Source organism: Coregonus lavaretus (genome assembly GCF_964263955.1).
Source record: "Coregonus lavaretus genome assembly, chromosome: 40".
Lineage (NCBI taxonomy): Eukaryota > Metazoa > Chordata > Actinopteri > Salmoniformes > Salmonidae > Coregonus > Coregonus lavaretus.
The window spans coordinates 11,104,209-11,132,009 of NC_140027.1; the positions used below are offsets into that span (position 1 = coordinate 11,104,209).

At 42.8% G+C, this 27,801-nt stretch overlaps 1 protein-coding gene across 1 annotated transcript in view; it reads right to left on the minus strand.

The window, feature by feature from the left end:
- Nucleotides 1-27,564, minus strand: part of LOC311113306 (tau-tubulin kinase 1-like) — a gene marked incomplete at both ends in the record, with an annotated part of 46,713 nt that extends 19,149 nt beyond the window's left edge. The window contains 13 exons of the mRNA XM_084156523.1: nucleotides 1,667-1,830; nucleotides 2,472-2,806; nucleotides 3,171-3,352; nucleotides 3,718-3,946; nucleotides 8,311-8,465; nucleotides 9,002-9,127; nucleotides 9,601-9,693; nucleotides 9,986-10,051; nucleotides 20,868-20,972; nucleotides 21,541-21,684; nucleotides 23,957-24,030; nucleotides 26,259-26,406; nucleotides 27,457-27,564. Coding sequence (XP_084012649.1) covers nucleotides 1,667-1,830; nucleotides 2,472-2,806; nucleotides 3,171-3,352; nucleotides 3,718-3,946; nucleotides 8,311-8,465; nucleotides 9,002-9,127; nucleotides 9,601-9,693; nucleotides 9,986-10,051; nucleotides 20,868-20,972; nucleotides 21,541-21,684; nucleotides 23,957-24,030; nucleotides 26,259-26,406; nucleotides 27,457-27,564 — 1,929 coding nt within the window. The remainder of the gene's footprint in view (nucleotides 1-1,666; nucleotides 1,831-2,471; nucleotides 2,807-3,170; nucleotides 3,353-3,717; nucleotides 3,947-8,310; nucleotides 8,466-9,001; nucleotides 9,128-9,600; nucleotides 9,694-9,985; nucleotides 10,052-20,867; nucleotides 20,973-21,540; nucleotides 21,685-23,956; nucleotides 24,031-26,258; nucleotides 26,407-27,456) is intronic.
- Between the last annotated feature and the right edge of the window lie 237 nt (nucleotides 27,565-27,801).

Here is a 27,801-nt window from a genome sequence, read left to right on the forward strand (position 1 = left end):
CAGGCGTTTTCCCCAACCCAGCACTAACATACCTGTTTCCAATAATCAACTCATCATGATCTTCATTCAACCAGGGGTGTCAAACTCAAAACATAGTCATCTATCCATCATTTTGGTACTTTTCGATGCTCCCTGACTGTCTAGCTTTCAATTAGAGGATTATTAGTGAGCTGGACACAGTCAAGAACATTTATAAATGTAGGTCCATTACCACCCGCGGGCCGGATTGGACCTCCTTGCAGGCCGGATCCGGCCTGTGGGCGGTATGTTTGACACCTGTGCTATATGCCAACCAGTGATTGTTTTCAAAAGCTCAAAGCATTTATGAATCTCTTTGAAATGCTCATGGATGTGTATTTGGTTCATACTTAAATGCCTGTTTCTTGACACATATTTGTCTAGAAAACTGTATTTTAGAGTTTAAAGTGTAACATGTGACAAAAAATAAATAAATATATCCCTGTTGGGCAAAATATGTGTATGATTGCACGTTTTCATACTGAGAATGACAGAACATTCTCACCTATAAGACCCCTAAAGAACTGAAACCCTAATGGAAGCTACGGGCTGAAACGCACTGGTTTTAACAATAAATAAACATTTTATCAACTTCAATTTTTCTCCAAGAATTGCTGAATTTCCTCTATATTTCACCTAAAAAACTTGATCAGTCCCCATATTTTATTTTGTGTATGAGGTAACGGCCAGGTTAATCACATTTGGTGGCAGCGGTGGGATATGTGTCATCATGTATGCGTATATTTTGTTTCATCAGTCAGTATGTCATAACGAGGGCATCAAATGCAGTGCAACCCTGACAAATGTAAACCCGAATACAGGGACGGACTGGGAACAGGAATCTGCCAGGTGTATGGACCAGCCCATCGGGCATTTGCCAGAACTGCACTATGAGAAAATGCTCTTGTGGACTAATTGAGAAATCTATTGAGAAAATATTGTAGAAATACATTGGGGGTGGGGGGATGACTGTCAAAATGACCCTACTCATGCCACCATCTCACCCAAAAAGCATAAACTGTTCAATAATTATAATATGTAATGCTACATCAAGCCACGTCTCCCATTCATTCCTTAGCATTACAAATACAATGGTTAAAACCAAAAGTCATGGAAAGGAACGATTTGGGCCTACTGACACAGAAAAAGGCACTTTTTCTCTCTTTACACTGGCATTAGGCTATGTTACACCAATGACAGTGTGAATGACACTAAAATGGCTGCGTTAATAATGGTTGCTCCCCGTCAAGGTATTCACTTCCCACTGGTTTGCAAAATTCTAGGGTTGCAAAATTCCAAGGTTTCCCAGAAAGATTCCTGGAATTAGAAAGAAATAAGCAGGAAATCTGGGAATCTTCCAACTGGTAATTTTGGGAGAGTTATCAGTATTTTGCAACCCTAGGCTTAACCCTATCCCCAGGTTTAGCACTGCATGTTAATGGACATCCCGACCAGAGGGGGCACCGAACTGCTCATCTTTACATAATCTGGATAGATCAACAACAACTCCCACCGCTTAGGTGGGTCTCATCCATATCATCTAAAGATCAGTTGCACTGTGCAGCAGGCGACCCAGCTCTGAGCCGACTCCCATGAACATGCAAGGAGAGAAGCCTCCCTCCACCGATAGGTCGGCCCGGTCTCTTACCGGTCTTTGGGGTCCAATGAGACGGCCCGACGGGAGTGAGTGACAGGGCGACATGGCGGGGCTTCCCCCACTTCGTCTGGAGGCTTCCTCCTCGGTGAGCGTGAGCATGCCCCGGCTGCTGTTGGTCGTGTGGGTCGTCTTGGGCCGCACCACCATCTCCGCCCCTAGAACAAAGGATTGGTTAGGAATCTAGTACCCTTTTCACACTATCATGCCAACCCGAACCAAACTGTGATGGCTTGAATATTACATTTTCACATTGTCCTTTTCAGCACGGTTCCAGCAAATGTGGTGGATGCATAACCAGGTCAGCTCAGTACAAATGGTTTGGTTCTGCTCAATAGTGTGAAAAGCTTTTGCCGGTTTAAGTCAAACGTCAAACAATATTTTAATGTCAGAGGAGAGATGAGCAGCATCGTCAACACAACTTGTACAGAATAAAACAGAACTGAATAGAACAGAACTGACTGAAATTGCACATTTACATTTTAGTCATTTAGCAGACGCTCCAGAGCGACTTACAGTTAGTGAGTGCATACATTATTTTTTTATTTTTCATACTGGCCCCCCGTGGGAATCAAACCCACAACCCTGGCGTTGCAAACGCCACGCTCTACCAACTGAGCTACATCCCTGCCGGCCATTCCCTACCCTACCCTGGACGACGCTGGGCCAATTGTGCGACAGAGCCTGGATTCGAACCAGGATCTCTAGTGGCACAGCTAGCACTGCGATGCAGTGCCTTAGACCACTGCGCCACTCGGAACTGCACATCATTGAATGTACATAAAACCTCCAGGCCCACCTCCTCCCCGCAGCCTCCTCCTCTCCTCTCCCTCCTCCAGGGGCCTCAGCTCCTCAGGCTCCTCATCGGTGGTGCCCGACGTGGTGGGCTGGAAGTCCCTCAGCTCCGTCTCCTTGTCGATGATCACCCACTCCTTGCTATCAAAGTCTTCCTCCTCTGCCAGCGGCACCGATCTGATAAAGGCGTTACTGTGGGCTTCCTGGTCCACGGACGCCACCGAGCCCTCGCCGTGCCGCCCGCGCTGCAGGCCGCCGTCCACAGACAGCATCATGGCCGGTTGGGACGAGTACAGGTGGCGCGAGGGCGAGCCCAGGATGTCCATGCGGGACCTGATACTGTGGCACACAGATATGTACACACACACACAGGTACAAGCACGAGAACGTACAAGTGCACATAGACACACAAGCACGCACGAACAAATGAACGCACACACACACAAACAAAAGAACACACATATTGAGTATTGAAGCATGTTATAAAGTGGAGGTCTATAATAGATAGGCTTATAGCAGTTTCACAGACCCTAACCAAAGGGACTTTCCTGGAACGCCCAAGAGACTTTAATGTAGCTAAGTACAATACTAAATGTATTTTAGTACAAATGTACTTTTTGGTTAACTACTATACTTAAATACGACTATGCTAAAAGCTAGTACAGGTCTGTAACTAATACTAGAGCTGGTTTGTAGTGGTCACCTTTGGCAGTAGCCGTCGACGCCCCTCCCATCAGCGGCCGACATGCGGTCTGACTCGGGACTGTTGATGCGGCGGTACCGGAGGGAGCGCACCTGGCCACTGGGGGACTCGTGGGCCCCTCCGGCCCGGCACGGAGACATGGGACAGGCCCCTCTGCTGGGTTCATCCCCCTCCTGGGCCCCCTGCAGACACAGAGGGGAGAGGAGGGGAAGAGACGGGAAAGGAGAGACAGTAATTCATTCTAAAGTGTGTCTATTACCACTGCTAGGAGTTCAAAGGGTAGGCCTTCTGTCTAGTGTACACATCGTCTGTCTGGATGTCTATCTCTGTCTGTGTATCTGTCTGTCCGTCTATCATCCTCTACCCAGCCAACCAGCCCATATTTTTCATACTAAACATACTGTATCAACAAACAGTATAAGCTACGCTAGAACAACATCTACATCAAGGCCATTCATCCATCTACGGGCCATTGTGGTGAGACCAGGCCATACAGTACAATTTTGTGTTCTCCTTCCCCTCATTGCTCCCCCTTCCCCCTACCCACCTTGCCCAGGCTGATCCTGAGTTTGTTGCGGTTGAAGTCGGTGTCCTCCCATCCCTCACCCTTTGCGGGTGTCTGGCCACCGCCCCCTCCTCCGCCCTCGCCCCCCTGGCGGCTCCCACCAGGGGGCAGGGCCGGAGGGGCGTTCTCCTGGTCGCTGAGGTGCTCGTCCTGGAGCACGTTCTCCGTGTTCTCCCTCTGGAGGTCTCCGGGCACCGGGGTGTTGAGGGCTCTGGTGGAGAAGATGGGTGGGAGTGGGGGGATGGGTTCAGGTTAAATCAGTTGATTAAGAGCAGCGGTGGCCCAATGATGTACATAATGTATGTAATAATGTATATAAATGTATATTATAAATACATGTATATAACACCTATGTCCACTGGGTGTGCAGGTTTTTGTTCCAGCCCTACTCTATTTTTTTTTTTCTTTGCATTTCCTGAATTATGCATGCACTTACTTAATGCACTTTTTACAGGCAACCCTCAATGTTCAGTAAACATCTATTTACATATTTATTTATTCAGTGAGACATTAATTGTAAACTGGTATATCAAATGCCTTTTACAGCCTAGTTTAGAATTCAATATCATGCATTTCAAAGGGTTTGGATGAGCAGTGTAGCAGTAGTCTCGAGGTGTGACAGCAATACTGATGGACACAAAACCTGTTATCGCTCTCTGTTCATTTGCCCTATTCCTTACATAGTGCACTACCTTTGACGAGAGGCCTATGGGTCCTGGTCAAAGTGCACTACATAGGGAATAGGGTGCCATTATGGACAGAGTCTCAGTGTGTGACAACGACCAAAACACTAATGATGTCTCCAGAGATAAGGATGTTGTGTTCGCAGGGAAGTCATGCAGCTGTGTGTAGTGTGTATGTGTGTGTGTGTCTGAAAGTGTGTGTGTGTCTAGGCGGGCTGAACAGTAAAGAGCTTCAAACAAGACAGTCATCAGAGAGAGAGAGAGAGCGAGCGAGAAAGAACTTCAAAAGGATACATTTGGGTGAGTGAGTCAAATAATAGCTCCCACGAAATATGTATAAAAGACTGAGATTAAAAATAGAGCACTGTAACTGCACCCTATTTTATCACGTCGTGGAACATTCAGGATCTAATATATTGTACCAATCTCTTGTGTATTGATACTGTAAATGTCAAGGGTCAAAGACAGCCAACTGGTGAAAAAGACTCTAGGATTAAAGGGAGACGCAGAAATATGACATCATCATACACAATGGGGAAATGTTCTGCTTACAAAAATCAACAACTACAAAATGTGAATCTGCCAAGACTGCCTCTATTGGCTCTTCCCATGTGGGCAGGCCTCAAGGGAGGGCAATTCAGCTGGCACATTTACATTGATGTGAACACTGAAATGTTGATTGGTCCTCTGTAGCTCAGCTGGTAGAGCACGGCGCTTGTAACGCCAAGGTAGTGGGTTCGATCCCCGGGACCACCCATACACAAAAAAAAAAAAAATTTATGCACGCATGACTGTAAGTCGCTTTGGATAAAAGCGTCTGCTAAATGGCATATTATTATTATTGATTAATGGGCACTGTCCCTGTTAACACTAGAACTGCTAAAGTAGTAATTTTGACTGCTCATTAATATACTTTTCTTATTACGCTGCCATTTTTAAAGCCATGCCCCCCTCCGTCCTTCACTTTTCCTAAATAAGTCTATATAACACACTGCCGTTGTTAGAATGTTAATATCACAAACAGAACTGGAGTTATAACCCGTTTTAGGAGGGCATCACATTTTTTGAATGGTTTTCCCTGTTGCCCCTCCTTCTCTCGACAGTGGAAGGTGCCGTGCCCAGTTGATAATCACCCCGATAACTGTCTCGAAATTGAACCTAACCTATACCGAACGAAACTAATTTCACACTTATACCAACAGATTAAATAAATTAGGTAAATGATGATGGGGGAGAAAGGGGGAGAATGGGTGAGTTGATGAGTGAAGCGAAGTGAACGATGCATAATTATGTAATTACCAATTGTGAATGAAGAACAGGGCGCACCATTCTATTGTATTGGTATATTCTAATTATAATCTGAAAATGGTATGTACCCTATATCAGTCCACCAAATCCAAGCAGTCTTATCAGTCTACTCTGGCCTACTTGGAGTACACAGTGAGAGCGTGCGTAATTTACAATGGCAAGAAGACAAAGACGAATGGATGCACATGCTGCGTAAGCACTGCTACTAGAGCTGAATGAAAATGACTCAGATGGTGGGGAAGAAATGTATCATGACATTTCTAATTATTCTTCAGATTCTTAGCCTCAGCGTGAAGCTACACGCCTAAGTGCAAAAAAGCCAGAATGATGCGCACTCAGCAGGTGCCCGCGCCACCATTAAATGAAACGTGAGACAGGAGAGAGGAAGGAACGGCACCGTTTGGATACAACAAGCCAGTGACAATGCTACAGGCTGATTATCACCACAAAATGTCATCACTGAGAGATCAGGCCCTAGGGGCGTAGCCAGAAATTTGCTGGAGGGTGGGCCTGCTGAAATTTGGATGGGCAGGGGTGGGTGCTGAGGAGTATTTTTTTTATAATACTCCTTTTTGTTTTTGCTCAATCTGATTGGGTGGGCTTGGCAGGGCCTGGCACCCCAGTGGGTGGGCCTGTGTCCACCAAGGCCCACCCATGTTTACACCCCATGGAATTGCTTCAGAGAAATCATGCTGTTTTGATGATAAAGAAACTAGAATGCGATGCCTGGAAACAAATTTGCCATGGTATCCAATGTATAAATAATTGACAATTTTTTACTGCTGTCATATCGACACTTACAGTGGGGGAAAAAACTATTTAGTCAGCCACCAATTGTGCATGTTCTCCCACTTAAAAAGATGAGAGAGGCCTGTAATTTTCATCATAGGTACACGTCAACTATGACAGACAAATTGAGAATATTTTTTCCAGAAAATCACATTGTAGGATTTTTTATGAATTTATTTGCAAATTATGGTGGAAAATAAGTATTTGGTCACCTACAAACAAGCAAGATTTCTGGCTCTCACAGACCTGTAACTTCTTCTTTAAGAGGCTCCTCTGTCCTCCACTCGTTACCTGTATTAATGGCAACTGTTTGAACTTGTTATCAGTATAAAAGACACCTGTCCACAACCTCAAACAGTCACACTCCAAACTCCACTATGGCCAAGACCAAAGAACTGTCAAAGGACACCAGAAACAAAATAGTAGACCTGCACCAGGCTGGGAAGACTGAATCTGCAAGACTGAAACACACTACGCCGCCAGGGACTCAAATCCTGCAGTGCCAGACGTGTCCCCCTGCTTAAGCCAGTACATATCCAGGCCCGTCTGAAGTTTGCTAGAGTGCATTTGGATGATCCAGAAGAGGATTAGGAGAATGTCATATGGTCAGATTAAACCAAAATATAACTTTTTGGTAAAAACTCAACTCGTCGTGTTTGGAGGACAAAGAATGCTGAGTTGCATCCAAAGAACACCATACCTACTGTGAAGCATGGGGGTGGAAACATCATGCTTTGGGGCTGTTTTTCTGCAAAGGGACCAGGACGACTAATCCGTGTAAAGGAAAGAATGAATTGGGCCATGTATCGTGAGATTTTGAGTGAAAACCTCTTTCCATCAGCAAGGGCATTGAAGATGAAACGTGGCTGGGTCTTTCAGCATGACAACGATCCCAAACACACCGCCCGGGCAACGAAGGAGTGGCTTCATAAGAAGCATTTCAAGGTCCTGGAGTGGCCTAGCCAGTCTCCAGATCTCAACCCCATAGAAAATCTTTGGAGGGAGTTGAAAGTCTGTGTTGCCCAGCGACAGCCCCAAAACATCACTGCTCTAGAGGAGATCTGCATGGAGGAATGGGCCAAAATACCAGCAACTGTGTGTGAAAACCTTGTGAAGACTTACAGGAAACGTTTGACCTGTGTCATTGCCAACAAAGGGTATATAACAAAGTATTGAGAAACTTTTGTTATTGACCAAATACTTATTTTCCACCATAATTTGCAAATAAATTCATAAAAAATCCTACAATGTGATTTTCTGGATTTTTTTCCCTCATTTTGTCTGTCATAGTTGACGTGTACCTATGATGAAAATTACAGGCCTCTCTCATCTTTTTAAGTGGGAGAACTTGCACAATTGGTGGCTGACTAAATACTTTCCCCACTGTATGTTCATTACAATGCCATTATTACTTTTGTGCAGATTTTCACTATTTATCAAGTACACTTGGTGCTTACAATGATGTTTAGGCTAATGATGTTTTCATCATTTGACCGTGTCTTGCTGACCAAAACTTATGAAAATGCTATTGTGTTATTTGATTTTGTATTTTGTATTTCTTTTTATAAACACAACCAAATTATAATTTTTGCGATATCATATATGACATGTATTAATTACACTGGTAGAGTGTTGCAGTCAGAATGACTGCTCATTAGCTTGAAGGGGGATTCCTCGAGGCCCAGCGGTTCTAGTGTTAAAATTTTGCAAGCAGAAAGTTGCCCTGCAGTGTATGATCATGTAAAATTGTGGACTCTCCTTTTAATGCTAATGGTAAATATATCAGGCTCCTTACCCCACCATGGCGACGGTGGGCCGTGTGTTGTGCTGTGGTTGGGTGGAGGCGCTGGTTGACTGTGTGGAGTCTGTCCCTCCTTTCTCCCAATCAAACGGCTCATTTTCCGTAATGATGCGCTCCTTCATGCTGTTCTCAAACACCGACATCAGCAGCTGGGAAATAAAGGAAATCAGACTTAGGTTGCATCCCAAATGGCACCCTAATCCTTAAATACAACCTATTCCCTTGACCAGACCAGCATATAGAAAACAACTCCAAATGAGACTCTGGTTGCGTCCAAATGGCACCCTATTTCCTCTCTGGTCAAAGAAGTGCAGTATATAAGAAATAGGGTGTCATTTTAGATGCAATTTTGTTATTCCCGTGTAGCTCAGTTGGTAGAGCATGGCGTTTGCAACGCCAGGGTTGTGGGTTCGATTCCCACAGGAGGCCAGTTTGAAAACAAATGTATACACTCACTAACTGTAAGTCGCTCTGGATAAGAGCATCTGCTAAATGACTAAAATGTTATTGGAAATAGCATAGGGAGAACTAGGAAGCATTGATGAAGTCAACATATCAGTTTGTATGAGCATACAAAAAAATCCCAGCAATAGTGAGATGGTGGCCAGTCAAAAAATTGACGTTTGTGGGATTATTTCAAAACACTTTCAAAGTACTTTCTTTATTCTCTATACTGCGAAGGTACCTGATAATCCGGCTTGGTGTAGTAGTCAAGGCCCAATACATGGTCGAGGAAGATATGGAACTCTGAAGGCATGTGTTTCAGCAGCATCCTATGGTCATATCGCTCTTTTATCTGCCCAACTTGCTCCTGCGCAAAACAGAATAAAACATTGTATATTTGTTTTACTTTATTTAATTGTCATTCAGTGGCTGAAACCAAACCAGTCCCTTCCTCTTCCATTTGCCCATTGCCCATATGCACAAATGGCCGAAAACTGATGGAGTGAAAATGATCAAGGGTGTAGGGGCAAGTTAGACCATCCTACATGCCACTTCGACGGAGCCAACACACACTGTGATATTTTTGCACATTTTCATACAAAGAATCGAGAGGCGTACCAAATGATATGCCACATGCATTTATTTCTATCTGATTCCGAGGCGCTACTCATATTACAAATGAAATACCTACTAAATTAAATGTTTAATTGTTACTAACATTGTCAAGAGTTGAAAGAAAATGCTTGTTTTTTGTTCAGCTTGCGTATTATTTGATTATTTGACTTTAACGATTCGCTAGAAATACAGTTGGTCTGTCGTGGACAAACGAAGTGACTCTACCTTGTCCTTGATTTTCCGCCATGGTAGCTGTCCAACTGCAAATTCCACCAACATGTAAAATAAAGACCATAGGTCATCATGGCGGCCCATTTCCTGGGGAGAGAAAAAATAAAAATAGAGATTATGAATGATATCGTCCTCCATGCTATATCGTTTCAATTAGTACAGCATACCCTTAATAGTGCCAAACCTACGGTTGCCCCCATAGAGGTCCTATTAAATTACTAGAGGGGGTATGTATTGTAATTCCTTATTCTATGATTGCCCGCCACCATTTGACAGTACAACAACACAATAAACAAGTTGTAAGTTTATTTCAAAGAGCAGATTTGGCAGAATACATTTTCCAGCAAATCATTTGGACAACATGAACATTGTTGTTTACTTTGTTTTTATGTGCATTGACTGAGGCATATCGGACAGTTCCTCGAAACCCTGCGACAGTTCTCGGCTGAAAGGAAACAAAAGGGAACAGTATTAGTGACGGACTAATATCAAGTTGCACATACTTCAACATCTTGGAAAAATAACTACTCTAACACATCTTCCTTCTAGGTTTATCCCTACTGTTCACTCTCCAAAATCTGATTGGTTTAAAACAAATTAACTATTCCGATCTAAGAAACACTAAAACACTTTTTAGTATTTTACATAAATGGGAAGTAAATAATAAGGAAAACAAATAGAACAAAATAAATTACTGGTAACGATGAACATTTACACTACACTAGCATTCATCCCACAGCCATTAGCGCCAAACAAACATGACACAACAGCTACATAGAGGATACATGCAATACAAGTCATCTTAAGACCCAAAAGCACATCATCCAACATGCTAAATTTGACCTTGCAAATTCGATCTGACATTCGCCATAAGATGCCGAAGTCAAATATAGGTAATATTAATGCTTTTGTTGCCGCCATTTAGTACCGTAGAGGAGTTATGGATGCTTGTTGTATCACTTATTATTATATTATTATTATGTTGTAAACACAGTGAATCTAAATTGTAAAAAAAATTAAAATAAAAATATAATAAATAATAAAGTACACAGAAACAGTGAGGGGTCACACCAGGCATCCGTACACTAATCCTACTAAAAGCTCGTGAATGCATGTGTGTTCGGCTCAGTAAGCGACTTGGGTAAAACCATATTGGTATTATGCTGTAATTGAGCTCAATTCCATTTTAATCCAGTCAATATAAAGAATTAATATTTCAATGAACTTGTATTGAAATAATTCAATAACTCATTTTTTCCTTAGAACTTTTTCCTTAATGTTGATTCATCTCTTGAACTGACAATCTGAAAACATCAAAATAGAATTGCGCCCCTCTAGCTTAGTTTCGTAACTCAATCTCTCGTGTGTTTGGCTTGGGGTGGTAGCATCAGTGACGCGGCACATGCCGATCGCTCCCACGTTACCCTCGTTGTATGCTGCCGCTATGACCTTAGCTCCGGGGGAGCAAACTGAACGCTCACGGTCGAGTCCCACGGTCGTTTCTCGAATACTGAGTACTGAGCCCTCTGAGGTAGACACTGGGGCTGCATCCCGAATGGCACTATTTGGGAGGGATGCCCCGTTATTGTCAACAATAACACCACCTGTGCTCTCAGCTGGTTATTACAGAGAGGAGGCTGCCTGTATGCCGATTCACTCTGTCCTAAACAAGCAATTAACTAAATGCTTCTTCGGCGACAAGGAGAAGCCGCTTCAGACTCAATTAGAGTGTACAGCTCGCTGTTTGTAAGTACCTTAAGGGAAACTCTGAGCCTCTACCTTGTGATTCATGTCATTGCTTATACATTATGTCAGTTGACATACTGTGTGTACAATTGAAGTCAGAAGTTTACATACACCTTAGACATACACCTCAGTCTTTCACAATTCCTGACATTTAATCCTAGTAAAACTTCCCTGTCTTAAGTCAGTTAGAATCACCACTTTATTTTAAGAATGTGAAATGTCAGAATAATAGTAGAGAGAATGATTTATTTCAGCTTTTATATCTTTCATCACATTCCCAGTGGGTCAGAAGTTTACATACACTCAATTAGTATTTGGTAGCATTTCCTTTAAATTGTTTAACTTGGGTCAAACGTTTCGGGTAGCCTTCCACAAGCTTCCCACAATAAGTTGGGTGAATTTTGGCCCATTCCTCCTGACAGAGCTGGTGTAACTGAATCAGGTTTGTAGGCCTCCTTGCTCGCACACACTTTTTCAGTTCTGCCCACACATTTTCTATAGGATTGAGGTCAGGGCTTTGTGATGGCAACTCCAATACCTTGACTTTGTTGTACTTAAGCCCTTTTACCCCAACTTTGGAAGTATGCTTGGGGTCATTGTCCATTTGGAAGACCCATTTGCGACCAGGCTTTAACTTCCTGACTGATGTCTTGAGATGTTGCTTCAATATATCCACATTATTTTCCTTCCTCATGATGCCATCTATTTTGTGAAGTGCACCAGTCCCTCCTGCAGCAAAGCACCCCCACAGCATGATGCTGCCACCCCCGTGCTTCACGGTTGGGATGGTGTTCTTTGGCTTGCAAGAGTACCCCCTTTTTCCTCCAAACATAACAATGGTCATTATGGCCAAACAGTTCTATTTTTGTTTCATCAGACCAGAGGACATTTCTCCAAAAAGTACGATCTTTGTCCCCATGTGCAGTTGCAAACCGTAGTCTGGCTTTTTTATGGTGGTTTTGGAGCAGTGGCTTCTTCCTTGCTGAGCGGCCTTTCAGGTTATGTCGATATAGGACTCGTTTTACTGTGGATATAGATACTTTTGTACCTGTTTCCTCCAGCATCTTCACAAGGTCCTTTGCTGTTGTTCTGGGATTGATTTGTACTTTTCGCACAAAAGTACGTTCATCTCTAGGAGACAGAACGCGTCTCCTTCCTGAGCGGTATGACGGCTGCGTGGTCCCATGGTGTTTATACTTGCATACTATTGTTTGTACAGATGAACGTGGTACCTTCAGGCATTTGGAAATTGCTCCCAAGGATGAACCAGACTTGTGGAGGTCTACAATTTTTTTACTGAGGTCTTGGCTGATTTTCTTTTGATTTTCCCATGATGTCGAGCAAAGAGGCACTGAGTTTGAAGGTAGGCCTTGAAATACATCCACAGGTACACCTCCAATTGACTCAAATTATGTCAATTAGCCTATCAGAAGCTTCTAAAGCCATGACATCATTTTCTGGAATTTTCCAAGCTGTTTAAAGGCACCGTCAACTTAGTGTATGTAAACTTCTGACCCACTGGAATTGTGATAAAGTGAATTATAAGTGAAATAATCTGTCTGTAAACAATTGTTGGAAATATTACTTGTGTCATGCACAAAGTAGATGTCCTAACCGACTTGCCAAAACTATAGTTTGTTAACAAGTGGTTGAAAAACGAGTTTTAATGACTCCAACCTAAATGTATGTAAACTTCCGACTTCAACTGTATGCAGACATGTGGCTGTTATAGACTGTCAGAAACATGAGAAACTTCCACATTGCTCTAACTTACGCTTAGATAGTCTGTTGCTTTCAAGTTTCTGTTAATTTTCAACTGCGTATGCATCAGAATAGGGCCCTGAACTCTGACACATAGATATTCTGTTTCTTTTAGGTTTTAGCTAAGTGTAAGTTAGAGAGTTTAAGTTAGAGAGAGAGCGAGCAATAATGTACAAATGTCTCACATCCGATTATGGCTCTAATTATATTGCTATGTAGATACACTACCGGTCAAAAGTTCATTCAAGGGTTTTTCTTTTTTCTACATTGTAGAATAATATTGAAGAAATCAAAACTATGAAATAACACATATGGAATCATGTAGTAACCAGTGTTAAACAAATCAAAATATATTTTATATTTGAGATTCTTCAAATAGCCACCCTTTACCTTGATGACAGTTTTGCACAATCTTGGCATTCTCTCAACCAGCTTCATTAAGTAGTCACCTGGAATGCATTTCAATTAACAGGTGTGCCTTGTACAAAGTTAATTTGTTGAAATTCTATCCTTCTTAATGCATTTGAGCCAATCAGTTGTGTTGTGACAAGGTAGGGGGGGTATACAGAAGATAGCCCTATTTGGTAAAAGACCAAGTCCCTACTATGGCAAGAACAGCTCAAATAAGCAAAGAGAAATTACAGTCCATCATTACTTTAAGACATGAAGGTCAGTCAATACGGAAAATGTCAAGAAAGTTTCTTCAAGTGCAGTCGCAAAAATCATCAAGCGCTATGATGAAACTGGCTCTCATGAGGACCGCCACAGGAATGGAAGACCCAGAGTTACCTCTGCTGCAGATGATAAGTTCATTAGAGTTACCAGCCTCAGAAATTGCAGCCCAAATAAATGCTTCACAGAGTTCAAGTGAACTGTTCAGAGGAGACTGTGAATCAGGCCTTCATGGTCAAATTGCTGCAAAGATACCACTACTAAAGGACACAAATAAGAAGAAGAGACTTGCTTGGGCCAAGAAACACGAGCAATGGACATTAGACCGGTGGAAATTTGTCCTTTGGTCTGCAATTGGAGATTTTTGGCTCCAACCGCCGTGTATTTGTGAGACGCGGTGTGGGTGAACGGATGATCTCCGCATGTGTATTTCCCACCGTAAAGCATGGAGGAGGAGGTGTTATGGTGTGGGGGTGCTTTGCTGGTAACACTGTTTGTGATTGATTTAGAATTCACACTTAACCAGCATGGCTACCACAGCATTCTGCAGCAATACGCCCTCCCATTTGGTTTGGGCTTAGTGGGACTATAATTTGTTTTTCAACAGGACAATGACCCAACACACCTCCAGGCTGTGTAAGGGCTATTTTACCAAGAAGGAGAGTGATGGAGTGCTGCATCAGATGACCTGGCATCCACAATCCCCCGACCTCAACCAAATTGAGATGGTTTGGGATGAGTCGGACCGCAGAGTGAAGGAAAAGCAGACAACAAGTGCTCAGCATATGTGGGAACTCCTTCAAGACTGTTGGAAAAGCATTCCAGGTGAAGCTGGTTGAGAGAATGCCAAGAGTGTGCAAAGCTGTCATCAAGGCAAAGGGTGGCTACTTTGAAGAATCTCAAATATAAAATATATTTTGATTTGTTTAACAATTTTTGGGTTACTACAGTTTTGATGTCTTCACTATTATTCTACAATGTAGAAAATAGTAAAAATAAAGAAGAACCCTTGAATGAGTACGTGTTCTAAAACTTTTGACCAGTAGTGTAGATCTATTTATAGCTGTTGCTATGTAAAATAGCTGCAAGCAGCAATAACGGGGTCCTAGCAATAGAAACAGCACCACTTTGTTAACCATTGATATGAGTATAACAGAAAGGTCAAAAGTGGTTGTCCTTAGTGTGACCCCTCTGCTATGAGGAGAACAGAAAGCTTGGTGACCACACTCACGTCACTCTGTCACCATGCACGTGACAGCCATGGCAGAGCAAGGATCTGATGGAGAAACGGGTTGGAGCATGCACTTCAAAATCAAATGTCCAAAGGAACTGTAAAAAACAAAACAAAGGCAAGCACTGAAACAAAGGGAATGAATAAATGTAAGGATATGTAACAGAAATAGGCACATATCACATAAAAAAACAATGCCATTCATAAGGTCCAAATTACACATGGTAATGGTAGTAACTTGTCAAACATTTTCTATTGGTTTTTATGTAATAGAAACATAACTATATATACTTAATGAGTTGATAATAAATAATGTCCTTGCTCACCATCAATGGCCACAATTCTGGCTGATTTAAAAATAAAAATGTATGCAAATGTGTATCAAATTCCTGTAACAATCACATTCTGGCTTACAACATCACACATTCAGAAAACGTTTCAGTTTGATTTGTGGGAACTGCTGGTGAGTGGGGACCTTACTTTTTTCAACTGGCTGTTTTCAAGTTTAAAAACACTGCATCCCTTTTATCACCTACTGTAGGTATGCAAGTGGATTGAGTGTTATCCTATCCATGAGGCATGAAACATCCTTAATAATACCTATATAATGGTGTTATATAGTCTGTAATAACATGATAGATGTAATACGTATAGGGCCGGTTTCCCAGACACAGATTAGGGCTAGTCTTGAACTAAGAAGCACTTTGAATAGTGAATGCGTTTTAGTCTAGAAATAGGCTTAATCTGTTTACACATAAAACTCCCTGAAATGTGGCCTAATCCTGCAGCATTATTTACTCAAGATAGTAAACCAGCTTCAATCGAATAAAAATGTGTTAAAGCCATACATTTTGTCAGCTGATATGTACAGTAATTTGTAATTTGATGGATGCCTCAAGATAAAGCTAACTCTGAAAGCATTTTTTTCCAGCAGCATCTGATATATTAATATGTCAATATATGAATATGAGAACACCCCAAGAGTTTACAAAACCCATCAATATTTAACACGCCCCTAAACCTGCTACTCAGCTTCTGCATAAAGGACAGAGACATGTTATAGAAAATAAATTAGCATGCCAAAATCTCTACATAGATAGTATATAATGAGACATTTATTTTCCACTTTTCAGCAGCAGTCATGGAAAGCAAGGTTTCTGATAAACGCCTGATGCGTGCCACGACAGGAAAAATAGCTCTGCCATTTATTACCCACAATGATTTATTCAGTTATCAGGGAGGGAAAGTGAGGGAGGATCCCTCTTCATTGCGGAGAGAACACTAAAGTATGTAGCAGCTGGTAGGTCCTTCATTGTACAAGCACTGGATGCTAAAGGCTGCGTGCTAACAAATATGCTTTGTGGCTAATGGCTGGGGGCTAACGGCTATGTGCTAACAAATATGCTGTGTGGCTACTGGCTGGGGGCTAATGGCTACGTGCTATCAAATGTGCTTTGTGGCTTCTGGCTGGGGGCTAACGGCTATGTGCTAACAAATATGCTTGATGGCTAATGGCTAAGGGGCTGACATAGTGGCAAGGTGAAGGTAATTTGGACTGGAGAGGCCCCTGACACTTGCTTCCCTGGAGACCTGGCTGCCTAGGGGTAGGAGGGAGGCATACACTGCTAATGGGCAGGGACTGGGGGAAGAGGGAGATGAAGAGAGGGAGGGGAGATGGAATGAGAGAGGGAGAGATAGAGGGAGGAAAGCAGGGGTAAAGAACGAGAGACAGACATGGAAGGGGAGATAAATAAAGCGAGATGGAGAGACAAACAGGGAGGGAGAGAGGTAGACAGAAAGAGGGAGAGGCAAACAGGAGGGAGAGAGGTAGACAGAAAGAGGGAGAGGCAAACGGGAGAGAAAAAGGGAGGGATAACAACACAGAGAGAGAGAGCGGGAGAGAGAGCGAGAGAGAGAGCGAGAGAGGGAGCCAGAGCCTCGCATTCATCACGAATCAATGAGCTGAAGCTGACTCAGCTGTGCTGGCTAGAAGAAGAAAAAAATCAGAGAGCAAGAGAAGGGGAAAAGGAGAAGGGGAGCGGGGGATGGGGAGTAGAGGGGGGAGCGAGAGGCGGTGCCTGGGGGCATCGCACACTGACGCATGCAAGCAACTTAAATATTCATCTCACGCTGCTGCACTCACAGAGCTCCGAGAGAGAGAGAGAGAGAGAGAGAGAGAGAGAGAGAGAGAGAGAGAGAGAGAGAGAGAGAGAGAGAGAGAGAGAGAGAGAGAGAGAGAGAGAGGCTGCATGAGAACACAGAGTGGTAGAGCCAGAGATATGAAAGGAGAGGAGAGAGGGGAGGGAGGGAGGGAGGGAGGGAGGGAGGGAGGGAGGGAGGGAGGGAGGGAGGGAGGGAGGGAGGGAGGGAGGGAGGAAGGGATAGAGAGAAATAGAGGAGAGCAGATAGTGACTGAGTCAAAGAGATGAGAGGAGAGAAAGAGAGAGATGGAGGAGATGAGAGTAGGAAAGTGGAGGGAAGGGAGAGCGGTGCCTAAGAGATGGGAGGCAAAAGCAGGGGAGAGGAGGGGAGAGAAATGGAACGAGTGGATGGAAAGGGAGAGGAGCCGAAAGAGAAATGGAGTGGATGAGAGAAATGAAGAAGAGGCAAGAGGGGAAAGGAGAGAAGATAGAAGTTACTTGAGAGAGTCTAGTGAAAAAGAGGGGAGAGGAGAAGAGGAAAGAGGGGAGGGGAGGAAAAGGGAGAGAGATAAAGGGGGAGAAGAGTCCAGGGGAGAGGAGGACCAATGCATAAGCAATTGATGAGGGAGAAGAAAGGAGAAGAGGTGAAAGTTCTAGAAGAGATTAAAGGAGATATAAGGAGAGAGGGAGAAGTTGGGAGAGGAGAGGAAATGAGAAGATGGAAGTGGAGGAGAAAATAAGAAAAGGGAAGATCAAAGGGGGGAAGAAGATGCAGTCAATAAGAGGGGATGGGAAAGGAGGAATGGGAGGGGGTAGAGGTGGAATGGGAAGGGGGAGTAAAGGGGGGAGGGTTACTGTAAGAGTGGACGACTCATACTTGGAGTGCGCTAAAATAAGACAAGACACCACAGACTGAGAGAAAGCACTTTGGATACCTCACTCTGGGATGAAGGTGTGTGTGTGTGTGTGTGTGTGTGTGTGTGTGTGTGTGTGTGTGTGTGTGGTGTGTGGTGTGTGGTGTGTGTGTGTGCATTTGCTTGTGAGAATGTGTTTGTGAGAGAGAGTGAGAGAGAGAGAGAGAAAGAGGGAGATAGAGAGCAACACTGAGAAAAAGAGAGAGAGAGAAAAAAAAAGAGATTTGAGTGGTAAGTGAGTGAGGGAAAAGGGAGAGAGAGTGCGGTAGACAGAGAGAAGGAGATAGAGAGAAAGGCAGAGGTTAGTCTTTCTTCGGCTTAGTTCCAGTCACATATCCCCTAAAACTTTGATTAGCATTTTGATTAGCATGTAAACCAAGGATTACTGTGTATGATGTGAATGACAACGGGATGAACGTTTCAATGAACTTCAATGTATCAATAATAACTCAATATGAAAATGATTTAGAGGCTGTCACTTGACACCCAATTGATTAAATAAGACTATGATATTCTAAATAAAAAGTGTTTTCTGGGTCATTTAAAAGGCAGATAAAAATAACCATAGCCTGCAGGAAATCACATACAAAAAAATAAAAGTGTCTGCTAAGTGGCATATCTTACAGTATATATTATACTGTATATTAGCCAAACCATTGACTGGGCACAAATATAACCAATATGATCCATCAATTTTTAAGATGTCACTTTGAAGATGTCACTTTACTATCATTAGCTAATGCAACGAAACCGATGTCATAAGCAGTCACTGGCTAATGCATTTTAACTGTCATCTGTTTGATCTTACCAACAGGCTTCCCTGACCCAGATTAAGCCTATTCCTGGACATCAAAGCACTTTCAATGGCGATTGTCCATTGAGCTTACATTTTAGTCTGGTAATAGGTTTAATCTGGGCCCGGGAAACCGGTCCCAAGTGCTTAAAAAAAGGTGATATCGCCAGGCATATTGGACAGCTACCCATGTAAACAATGAACAGCAAAACAAGGATTCAGATATTGGACTCCATCTTATCCAGAGTACAGTGAATGAGCTCACTTTTGAATAAATTAAACTGCAATGCACCAAACCCAGTGTCTGAATGAAAACAAAACAGTACCAACGATGATAATATAGTCCAGTGAACCTCAAACCTCCGTATTGTGACCCACAACCTAGTCATGGGTCGTATTCATTATGGAAAACGTTTTAAAATATTTTGTAACACAAACTGAAAATGTATGTTTGTTACTGGACAAATCCAGGTAATCCTTCCTTGTTTCAGTCTGTTTTCTTCTGTTTGCTGCCTGATGAGCATGACCCGGTCCTGAGCTAGGAGCTAAGAGGATCTTAAAGCTCAGACACACTGGTAGGATTATCAAACTTTTGCCTGCCGACAGCATAGGCAGTCAATCAATTTTGTGTTCACGCAGCAAAGACCTTGGAAGTCGTCAGCCACTCAACCATGTTAAAATATTCCAAATCATTAGGGGGAAGTAGCATTGTTTGGCAATGCATATTCGTGCAAAATTGCTTATGGTCTAGAGTCCAAGCTATCTGCGCTAATCTTGCTATTAAAAAAAAAGAAGCCCTTGTTGATACTAGCCAGATGACCACAGCTAGATAACTACCTAGCAAGATGACGAATAAACTATTTAATTCACTCTCCATAATCCCATACTGCCAGTGCCAGCCCATAACCAAATGTTTAGCTAGCTAGCTAATGTTAGCATATTCGGTAGCTAGCGCAATATAGCTAGATAGCTAAGGACACTGCCCTAACTCGGTAGCTAACACAGGCAGCTGTTTAATGGAAACTAGCTAATACATTATGATTTTAATTATGTATGTCAGTACTAGCTACAGTGGTTCGCTAGCTTGGAGGAAGTATTTAGTGTTGTGTGCATTGCGTCTGTGCACTTAGCTAACTACCATCCCATAGCCTATGAAGTGTGACTGGCTCTTCTGTGGATGTACGGAGAAAATGCACTACTTTTTTCTCATGCTCTTTGATTGGCTCAAAGTCAAGTTGTTGCCACTGACGAGCGTTGCGATTCTACAAGTAGAATCGGTAGGTTCGTCGCAACTGGGTCAGCACGCAGCAGGTACCGCTTTTGTTCTAGCAAGAGAAGGAATGGCCTCCCACTGTGATAAGTACCTATCGGCAGTCTATCGGCAGTGAGATTCTTGGTGTGTTACATGCTTTAGGGTGGGTCATGTGACGTCATTGATCCTGACCCACCATTTGTGGAACACTGGGCGCGTTCCAGGTCTTCTTCATTTCTGTCGCGCTGCACATCGCAGAACATGGTTATATTGTATTACCATTTCATAAAGAGTCTCAGAGTAGGATGCTAAGGTAGAATCACGTTTGCCTTTTAGATCATAATAAATGAACAGGGGGACCTGATTCTAGATCAGCACTCCTACTCTGAGATGGTTTATAAATACAGGCCCAGATGTTGGAATCCCAGACCTACTAATCTGTGCAGCCTCACCATTGCAATAAAGATGACCTGGAACTTACTCACGAGCTGGACATTATTCTAATAACATCACAATAACATTGAACTGGGCGGCAGGTAGCCTAATGGTTAGAGCGTTGGGCCAGTAACTTAAAGGTTGCTGGTTTGAATCCCCAAGCCGACAAGGCTCTGTCGATGTGCCCTTTAGCAAGGCACTTAACCCTAATTGCTCCTATAAGTCGCTCTGGATAAGAATGTCTGCTAAATGACTCAAATGTAAACTAACATTTCGTAGGACAAACCAAAGCAAAGGAACAAAAGAGGATACTTACAGGGCGGACTTCTCCAGTGGTATTGGTGTACTGCCGCGCGAGGCCGAAGTCTAACATGTAACACTTCCTTAAGGTTGAAGGCAGCCTTCCCATGGCGAAGTTTGACTGCAGAGAAAATACATGATTATTCAGTGCATTACAGATATGGTCGTGTGGCTCAGTTGGTAAGAGCTACTGTAGCAACACCAAGGAACCATCACTGTGCCATTAGAGCCAGTCAGAAGGGGTGCTTGTTCTTAAGGGGGGCATTGTTTGATGAAACATTGTCTATAGGACCATGTAAGATGCCACAGATTACTGTTGTGCCCTTAAGCAAAGCACTTAACCCCTAACCTGCTCCAGAGTTGCTGTTCTGCTGCTCACCTAATGCTGCGTGTCTGGGATTGGGAATGAAACGAACCGAAGGCAAAAAGACACATTTCCTTTTTGATATACAGATGCAGACTTTTTTGCATGCGTCATGGCACAGCACAACATGCCACAGCATTATGGAAGGTTATCAGTGCCAATTCCAAAATGCAATGGTTAAATGGTAATTTGGAATGTGAAAATGACATACATTTGCATTTAAGCATTGTATTTTAGAATTAGCACTGATAACCCTTCATAAAGCTTTGGCATGCTGTTCCTTGACACGTGCAACAAAAAAAGTCTGCATCTGTATGTTACGTACCGGTTTGATATCTCGATGCAGGAAGCCAACAGAGTGGATGGCCTCTATAGACTCCAGGATCTGTTTCCCCAGGCGGAGCGTGGTGCTCATGGTGAAGGTCCCCCGAGGCTGGCTCCTCCTCAGGTCCGCCAAATTGCGTCCCTGCTCCACCCCCCAAAACAAAACAACGCTCTGGGGTGAAGTTCTCTCTAGGTCCAGATCTAGGATCAGCTTCCCTCCCCCAATCCTAACCTTAACCTTTGTGGGAAAAATACAAATCTGACCCAAAATCAGCGAGTAATCATAGAATTACATATAAAATCCCCATAAATTTCATATATGATGTCTGTGGGCCAAGTAGCCTAGACCTAGTATAAATTTGCCATATCACTTTTAACATAGGCGGCGCGTGGGTTTCAAGTTTGGGGAACCTAATTTTCACCATAAACATGCACCTATATAATAAAGCATTCCATGCATCCTCGCATTTGCAGACTTATGTAAAATAGCCTACTATTCCTAATGTGATGATTAGATTGGATAGTCATAATTTAGGCTAATAATATAACTCAATTACTGTTCGCAGAAAAGACTGTTCAATGCAGCGCGTAGTGGCGAAGAGTAGACCTAGGCTACAAAAACACAAGATTGTATTTTTAAATATTGCGATATGCTGGCTGGGTCTCTCTGCTTTTCACTGTCAGTCGCAACTGTCAGTCGCTGCCCATATTGCAGGCCTTTCCAAATATAGGCTATGCAATTGAAAACAATCCACAGCTTTTTTTTTAAAGAAGCTAATAATCCTCTGTGGCCATATCATGCTTTCTGGTTTGTAGCCTATTTTGAATGATTTAATTTATTTCTGTATAGACAGGAGTAAGCTAATTAGACTATATCATTTTGGCTATTTAATTACATTTACTTTAGGGAAAGCTTCCCCTAGTCTTATGGACGCACTGCCTATCCCTTTTAATGCGGCATAAACACAACCAGTTATGATGTTTTCATCTGATTGTCAATCACTTAAAAAAGGCGCTCCTGTAGGCTACGTTCATCCACTCACAAAATAATTCCAGGATCCAAACACCAACAGTGCAATGTGCACCCGCAATTTGTTGAATGCAAAGAGATATCAGTTACAAAACACCTACTGTACATGTATTGTAATGACATTCTGCAATTGTCATTAGGCCTACACTGAGCCTGAACTGATTTGTCCACTGTTGTCCGCGCGCGCCTCTGTCTCGGCCACTCATCTCCTCCTTGGCAAAATGTAAGTCGAACCACAACACAATTTGGAGCGTATACCACCCGGTTTCAAGTCAATTCGCTAATTTTTCATGCGGCTGACATGCAGTAATGTTAAATAATGGTGTAATAGTTTATAGTTTTTGGCCATTTTGTGTTAATTGTGATAGGCTCAGGTTTTACCGGCACAGCGTACCCCCACTAGCCTATTTATTTAGCAGGGTCTCAGTACTGGACCGTACCAGCTTACTTTCCCGCCTGATTAGGGCATGCAATGTTTTAAACCATTTTGCAACGGAAAACTAAAATGAACGTTTCGTATTGGACCAGTTAGTCCAGGTAGTCAGCCCCTGTTTCAGTATGTTTTCTTCCGTTTCATGCCTTATGAGTATGACCCTGAGTTCCAATTTAACTTAATTAATTTAAGAAGTATCAAATGTAATTTAATTGGAACTTGGGCATTGGCTTGGCTAAGTCATCACAGCATATCAACATATGAAGTCAATTCTGTACAGCACAGAGTTTTTTTGTATTCAAAGCTGATTTCAGCCTTGTCAATAAGTCATACAGTATCAAAAGTTTGGTCATGATGGATTTTTACACCCAAGTAATAATAATAATAATAATAATATGCCATTTAGCAGACGCTTTTATCCAAAGCGACTTACAGTCATGCGTGCATAAATTTTTGCATATGGGTGGTCCCGGGGATCGAACCCACTACCTTGGCATTACAAGCGCCGTGCTCTACCAGCTGAGCTACAGAGGATCACAAGTACCATGACATAACAGCTTTATAGGCTGTGTCTCAATTGACAATGGATTGGATTAAGACAGCCATAGACTCTCCATAAGATACTTTCATATTATAGAAGGAGTGAAATGACATGTACTGGTTGCTAGCATAGCTGACAATGCTATGCTGGATCATGTGACATATGACATTTGCATTATTATCCTTCATCAGTATGTGCTTTGTCAGCCTCTAACTAACCGCTGCTTATGAATAATTTATTCAGTTAATATGGCCTATTTGCAAAGACTTCGCATTTCACAATGCCTTATGCAGGCTTGATCAATTGCACTTCTTTAGAAAAACATGTTTTTGTTGAAGTGTGGTCAGATTCTCACAGAAGGCTTTTGGGGGATGGTGGTCAATCTTTATAAAAAGCAAATGTCAGCTTCTTACCTGAAGTTGCATGACCACGTAGTTGAATTTGTCATTTCTCCCACAGCCAATAAACTTGCACACATGGTTTTTACCTAAACAAAAAGGAAGGCATATTTTAAGAATCGTAGTTCAAATATCACTTCAACTTGATGATTGGATTGGTTTTCATTGGTTACACCAGGGAGATGAGAGTGGTGGCAGGGCCTAGGTAAGATCCAATTCAAATTCCCATATCACCAAAATCAATGCAAATTCAGCAGAACCACTCATGTTGACACTCAATGGCTGAAGAAAGGATAATGCAAGCTTTTCTTTCCAGGTTTTCTTCTGAAAACATCTGTATCAGGACTGTTCTTTTCAGAGCTTCTCTCTCTCTCTAGGACCTGGCCTTGTGTTAAATATTCTATAAAAGATAACTTTAGATAAAATATTGCCAGACAAATAAAACTGGACAAATTAATGAGCTGGCCAGTCCATGTTTCCTGGTCTTCATTTTCTTCACATATAATCCCAATTAAGGATGATCAGTTGGGCATAAATCATTGCACCATTAATCTTTTGATGGAGCACCCTGTTAATGTGACTCAGTTAGTACCGAACATTTTGGAATCTCAGACTTGAGAAACATTCTGATCTCATTGTTTTGGTTGTTTGATATTCCTTAAAGGTAGAGTCCGTAATATGACAGTATCATACACCAAAGGGTGTTGTTCTGCTTACAGTCCTGCTTACAACAACAACGGTATTGGCACCTCCTGATATGGGCATGCTGGGAAGAGACAATAGTAGCAGTCTTGGCAGATTTGAATTTGTTTGTTGTATGCCGCATTCTTCCTTTAATATGTACATAGCAATACCAACATACACACAAACACAAACATTAGCTTCTTCAAAGACATAGTACATGTTGTAAATCGATCATGTGTCAAACGTGTCGCATTGGGTGACAGTCACACACGGTGACTGACATGTGACAGCTTCCGAGGTTACTTTTTTCCTCATATTGTGATGATGACTCATAGCAAAGTGAGTCACTTGTTACCATGACACATTGACATGCATACTCCAGGAGGAGAGAGTTGCTCTCCTTCTATGTGCCACGTGATCGCCGTCACGTTTAACACATTACTGCTGCCCCACCCAACATGCAAAAACATGCTGTGAGTCACAACAGTTAATCTACATAAAAACATATAGGAGGGCCTGTTATCGCAGAATGAAAGGCACAGTCTAAGCCAAAAGATTTGCTCTAGTTTGTTAACTGTTTTGGAAATGCTGTTGGGACCATGCAATCAAGCATCAATGAAGTGCTGTTAGGATGCATGTTTGGCTTTAAGGGCACAATAGTAAGATATTAGATTTTTGGGACCTCTCTACTTCCTACCGATGTACATACAACCATTTAGAAAGGCCTTTTTATCATGAGTGGAGTATTTTTCACTCCAGCTATGTCATAATGGCCTTGTAGACATTTTACCTACACTGAATTTCAAGGAGATCAAAGGCCCCTTAATCAATAACAACATGAGCAATGGATGTGGAGTAGTTTACTAGGTTACCTATTGATTCATTAGGTCTAAGCTATTCTTAGCCAGTCTTCCGTGAAGCTACTATGGGTGTAGTAAGCGAGTGAGACATCTGTTTCCACATTTGCTTGAACCTCGAGCAAAATATTCAAGCGCCATAATTCAAGCAGCACACCAAAATGCGAAAAGCGAAACAGATATGCTTAAATAGTGCATCGGTGACCCACTAAATAAGGCCAGGCGGAAGAGAAGGCTCCATGAAATAAGCTTAGTCCAAGGCAGGCTGAGCCATTGTAGCTCTCCCTAGCCACTTGGACTAAAGCTCTATTCAAAGTCCACAGCCACCTAGTCACAATAGTCTGGCGGCCCATTATTACATATAGACTGCATGGCTCTGCAGCTTTTAACTCTGTAGGATGCTTAAGGGTGGTCATGACAATGTGAGAGGAAATTCTGCTTCCTTTTGCGTCACTCTCTGACAGGATATCTCAAAGGACACCCAAAGCAGTAACACTTTACCTGGTTCTACTGTCCCGAAACCTATGTTGTGCTGTCATGAGAAGAGGTGGTTACGCTTTTCACTAGACCTGGGTTCAAGTCAAGTGACATCAACAAAGAATGCCATTTACTGTAAGAATGACAAGTAATGGAAGAATGGCTGAGCAGCACAGACACCTTCATACTCATTGACTAAGCAGAACGGTAAACACAAAATGGCCGCCGCAGTGGCACCGCCAGGCTCATTGACAAAACTAGCAGAAAGGCCCAAAATGGCCGCTGCAGTGGGCCCTTACCCTGCAGTTTCTTCAGGACTGCCACCTCCATCTTCAGGACCTGTTTGGGCTGCTGGGCCGACTCCACCTTCAATGCCACGTTCTCCCGCGTCAACAGGTCCAGCGCTTCGTAGATCTCCCCGAAACCTCCCCCTCCGATTTTCTTTAGCTAGAAAGGTGTCGAGGATAAAAAGCGTATCAAACAACAATCTTCTAGTGCTGTTAGAATGCTGGCTTGTACTGTCCTAATCAAAAAGAAGCTCAACTTAACAAACCCTTTCGCATGAGGAACACTAGTTTTGATGGAAGAGTACAGAGAGGTTAGCCTGGTCCCAGATCTGTTTGTGCTGTCTTACCAACTGCTATGGTCATTGACATTGTTTGGCATGACAACGACCAAAATGAGTTGGCAAGACAGCACAAACTGATCTGGGACCAAGCGATAGAGAGGTGTGTCTTATTGATCAAACAGTAATTGAGTGAATTCATTTTTGCTGAGTGACTAGATAGTTGCCCTCCTTCGTCCCACCCCTTTTTCTCCAGCCTCACTTCCTCAACTCCTCTATTGCCTTTTTTCTTTCTTTCACCAAGTACTTAAGTGCTTTGAACAACCCTATTATAGTTTATGGCTTGATCATGACAGCCAAGTGCCGAAGACAAATATTGACCAGCCATGTGCAAACACCCTCTACTTTCTTCCTCAGCTCTTTGGCAGAGGGATCTGTCGATCCGTGATTGGTTCTGACAGGGTCGTCCAAGTGATCGCCATCAGAAGCACAGTAATTGTGGCTGTTACGCAATCACTTCCTTAGCAGTATTGAGTCAATTCTACATTCTGTTCTGTAGATCCAGGAGTAGAGTTAAGGACAAAATCTCGTGGTCCCAAATGACTAGGAATAAATGCTGCTGTGAATTAATTAGTTATAATCTTTCCCATTCAGGCTGGATGGAGGCCTGCAGAATTCTGTAATCTGCTTGACTTAAAGGTATGAAAACACCTGACAAACTGATTTTAGATTTATTTGCTCAACTTCAATGTATGAAAACACAGATTTTCGAGTACAATATCCCTTTAATTCTAGTGAGACACGGAGAGCCTTGGTGATGGGGAGTCAAATCTGTGTGTGTGAAGGTAACCTTGTACTTAGGGATATACTGATATAGAGAGACTATACACCAAGACAAAACCACCACTAGATCTACTATGTAGCGTACTCACCACTTTCCATCGGTCCTTGACCAAGCAGTTAGGCGGCAGTATGTCTGCCGTCTCCCCAGTCCCATTCATGTTGGCGTGGTCCTGGAGGGCTGGCACTAGGCACTGCATCTGCCAGCCCGACAGAACGCGAGCAGCACCCAACTTAAACGAGCCATTTATCTGGAAAAGGATATTCAATAGGACATAAGTCAGTCTTATTCCCTTTCCTTTAACCCAATACCCAAGACCAGGCATCACACAGCGCACTCAAAGCAAAAGGCATAAGTCAGGCTTGTCTTATAAAGCCATTCGTTTTGTTAGCTCGGGCCAAAGTGGAGGAGAAAACAAAATGGTATTTGCCGTTGT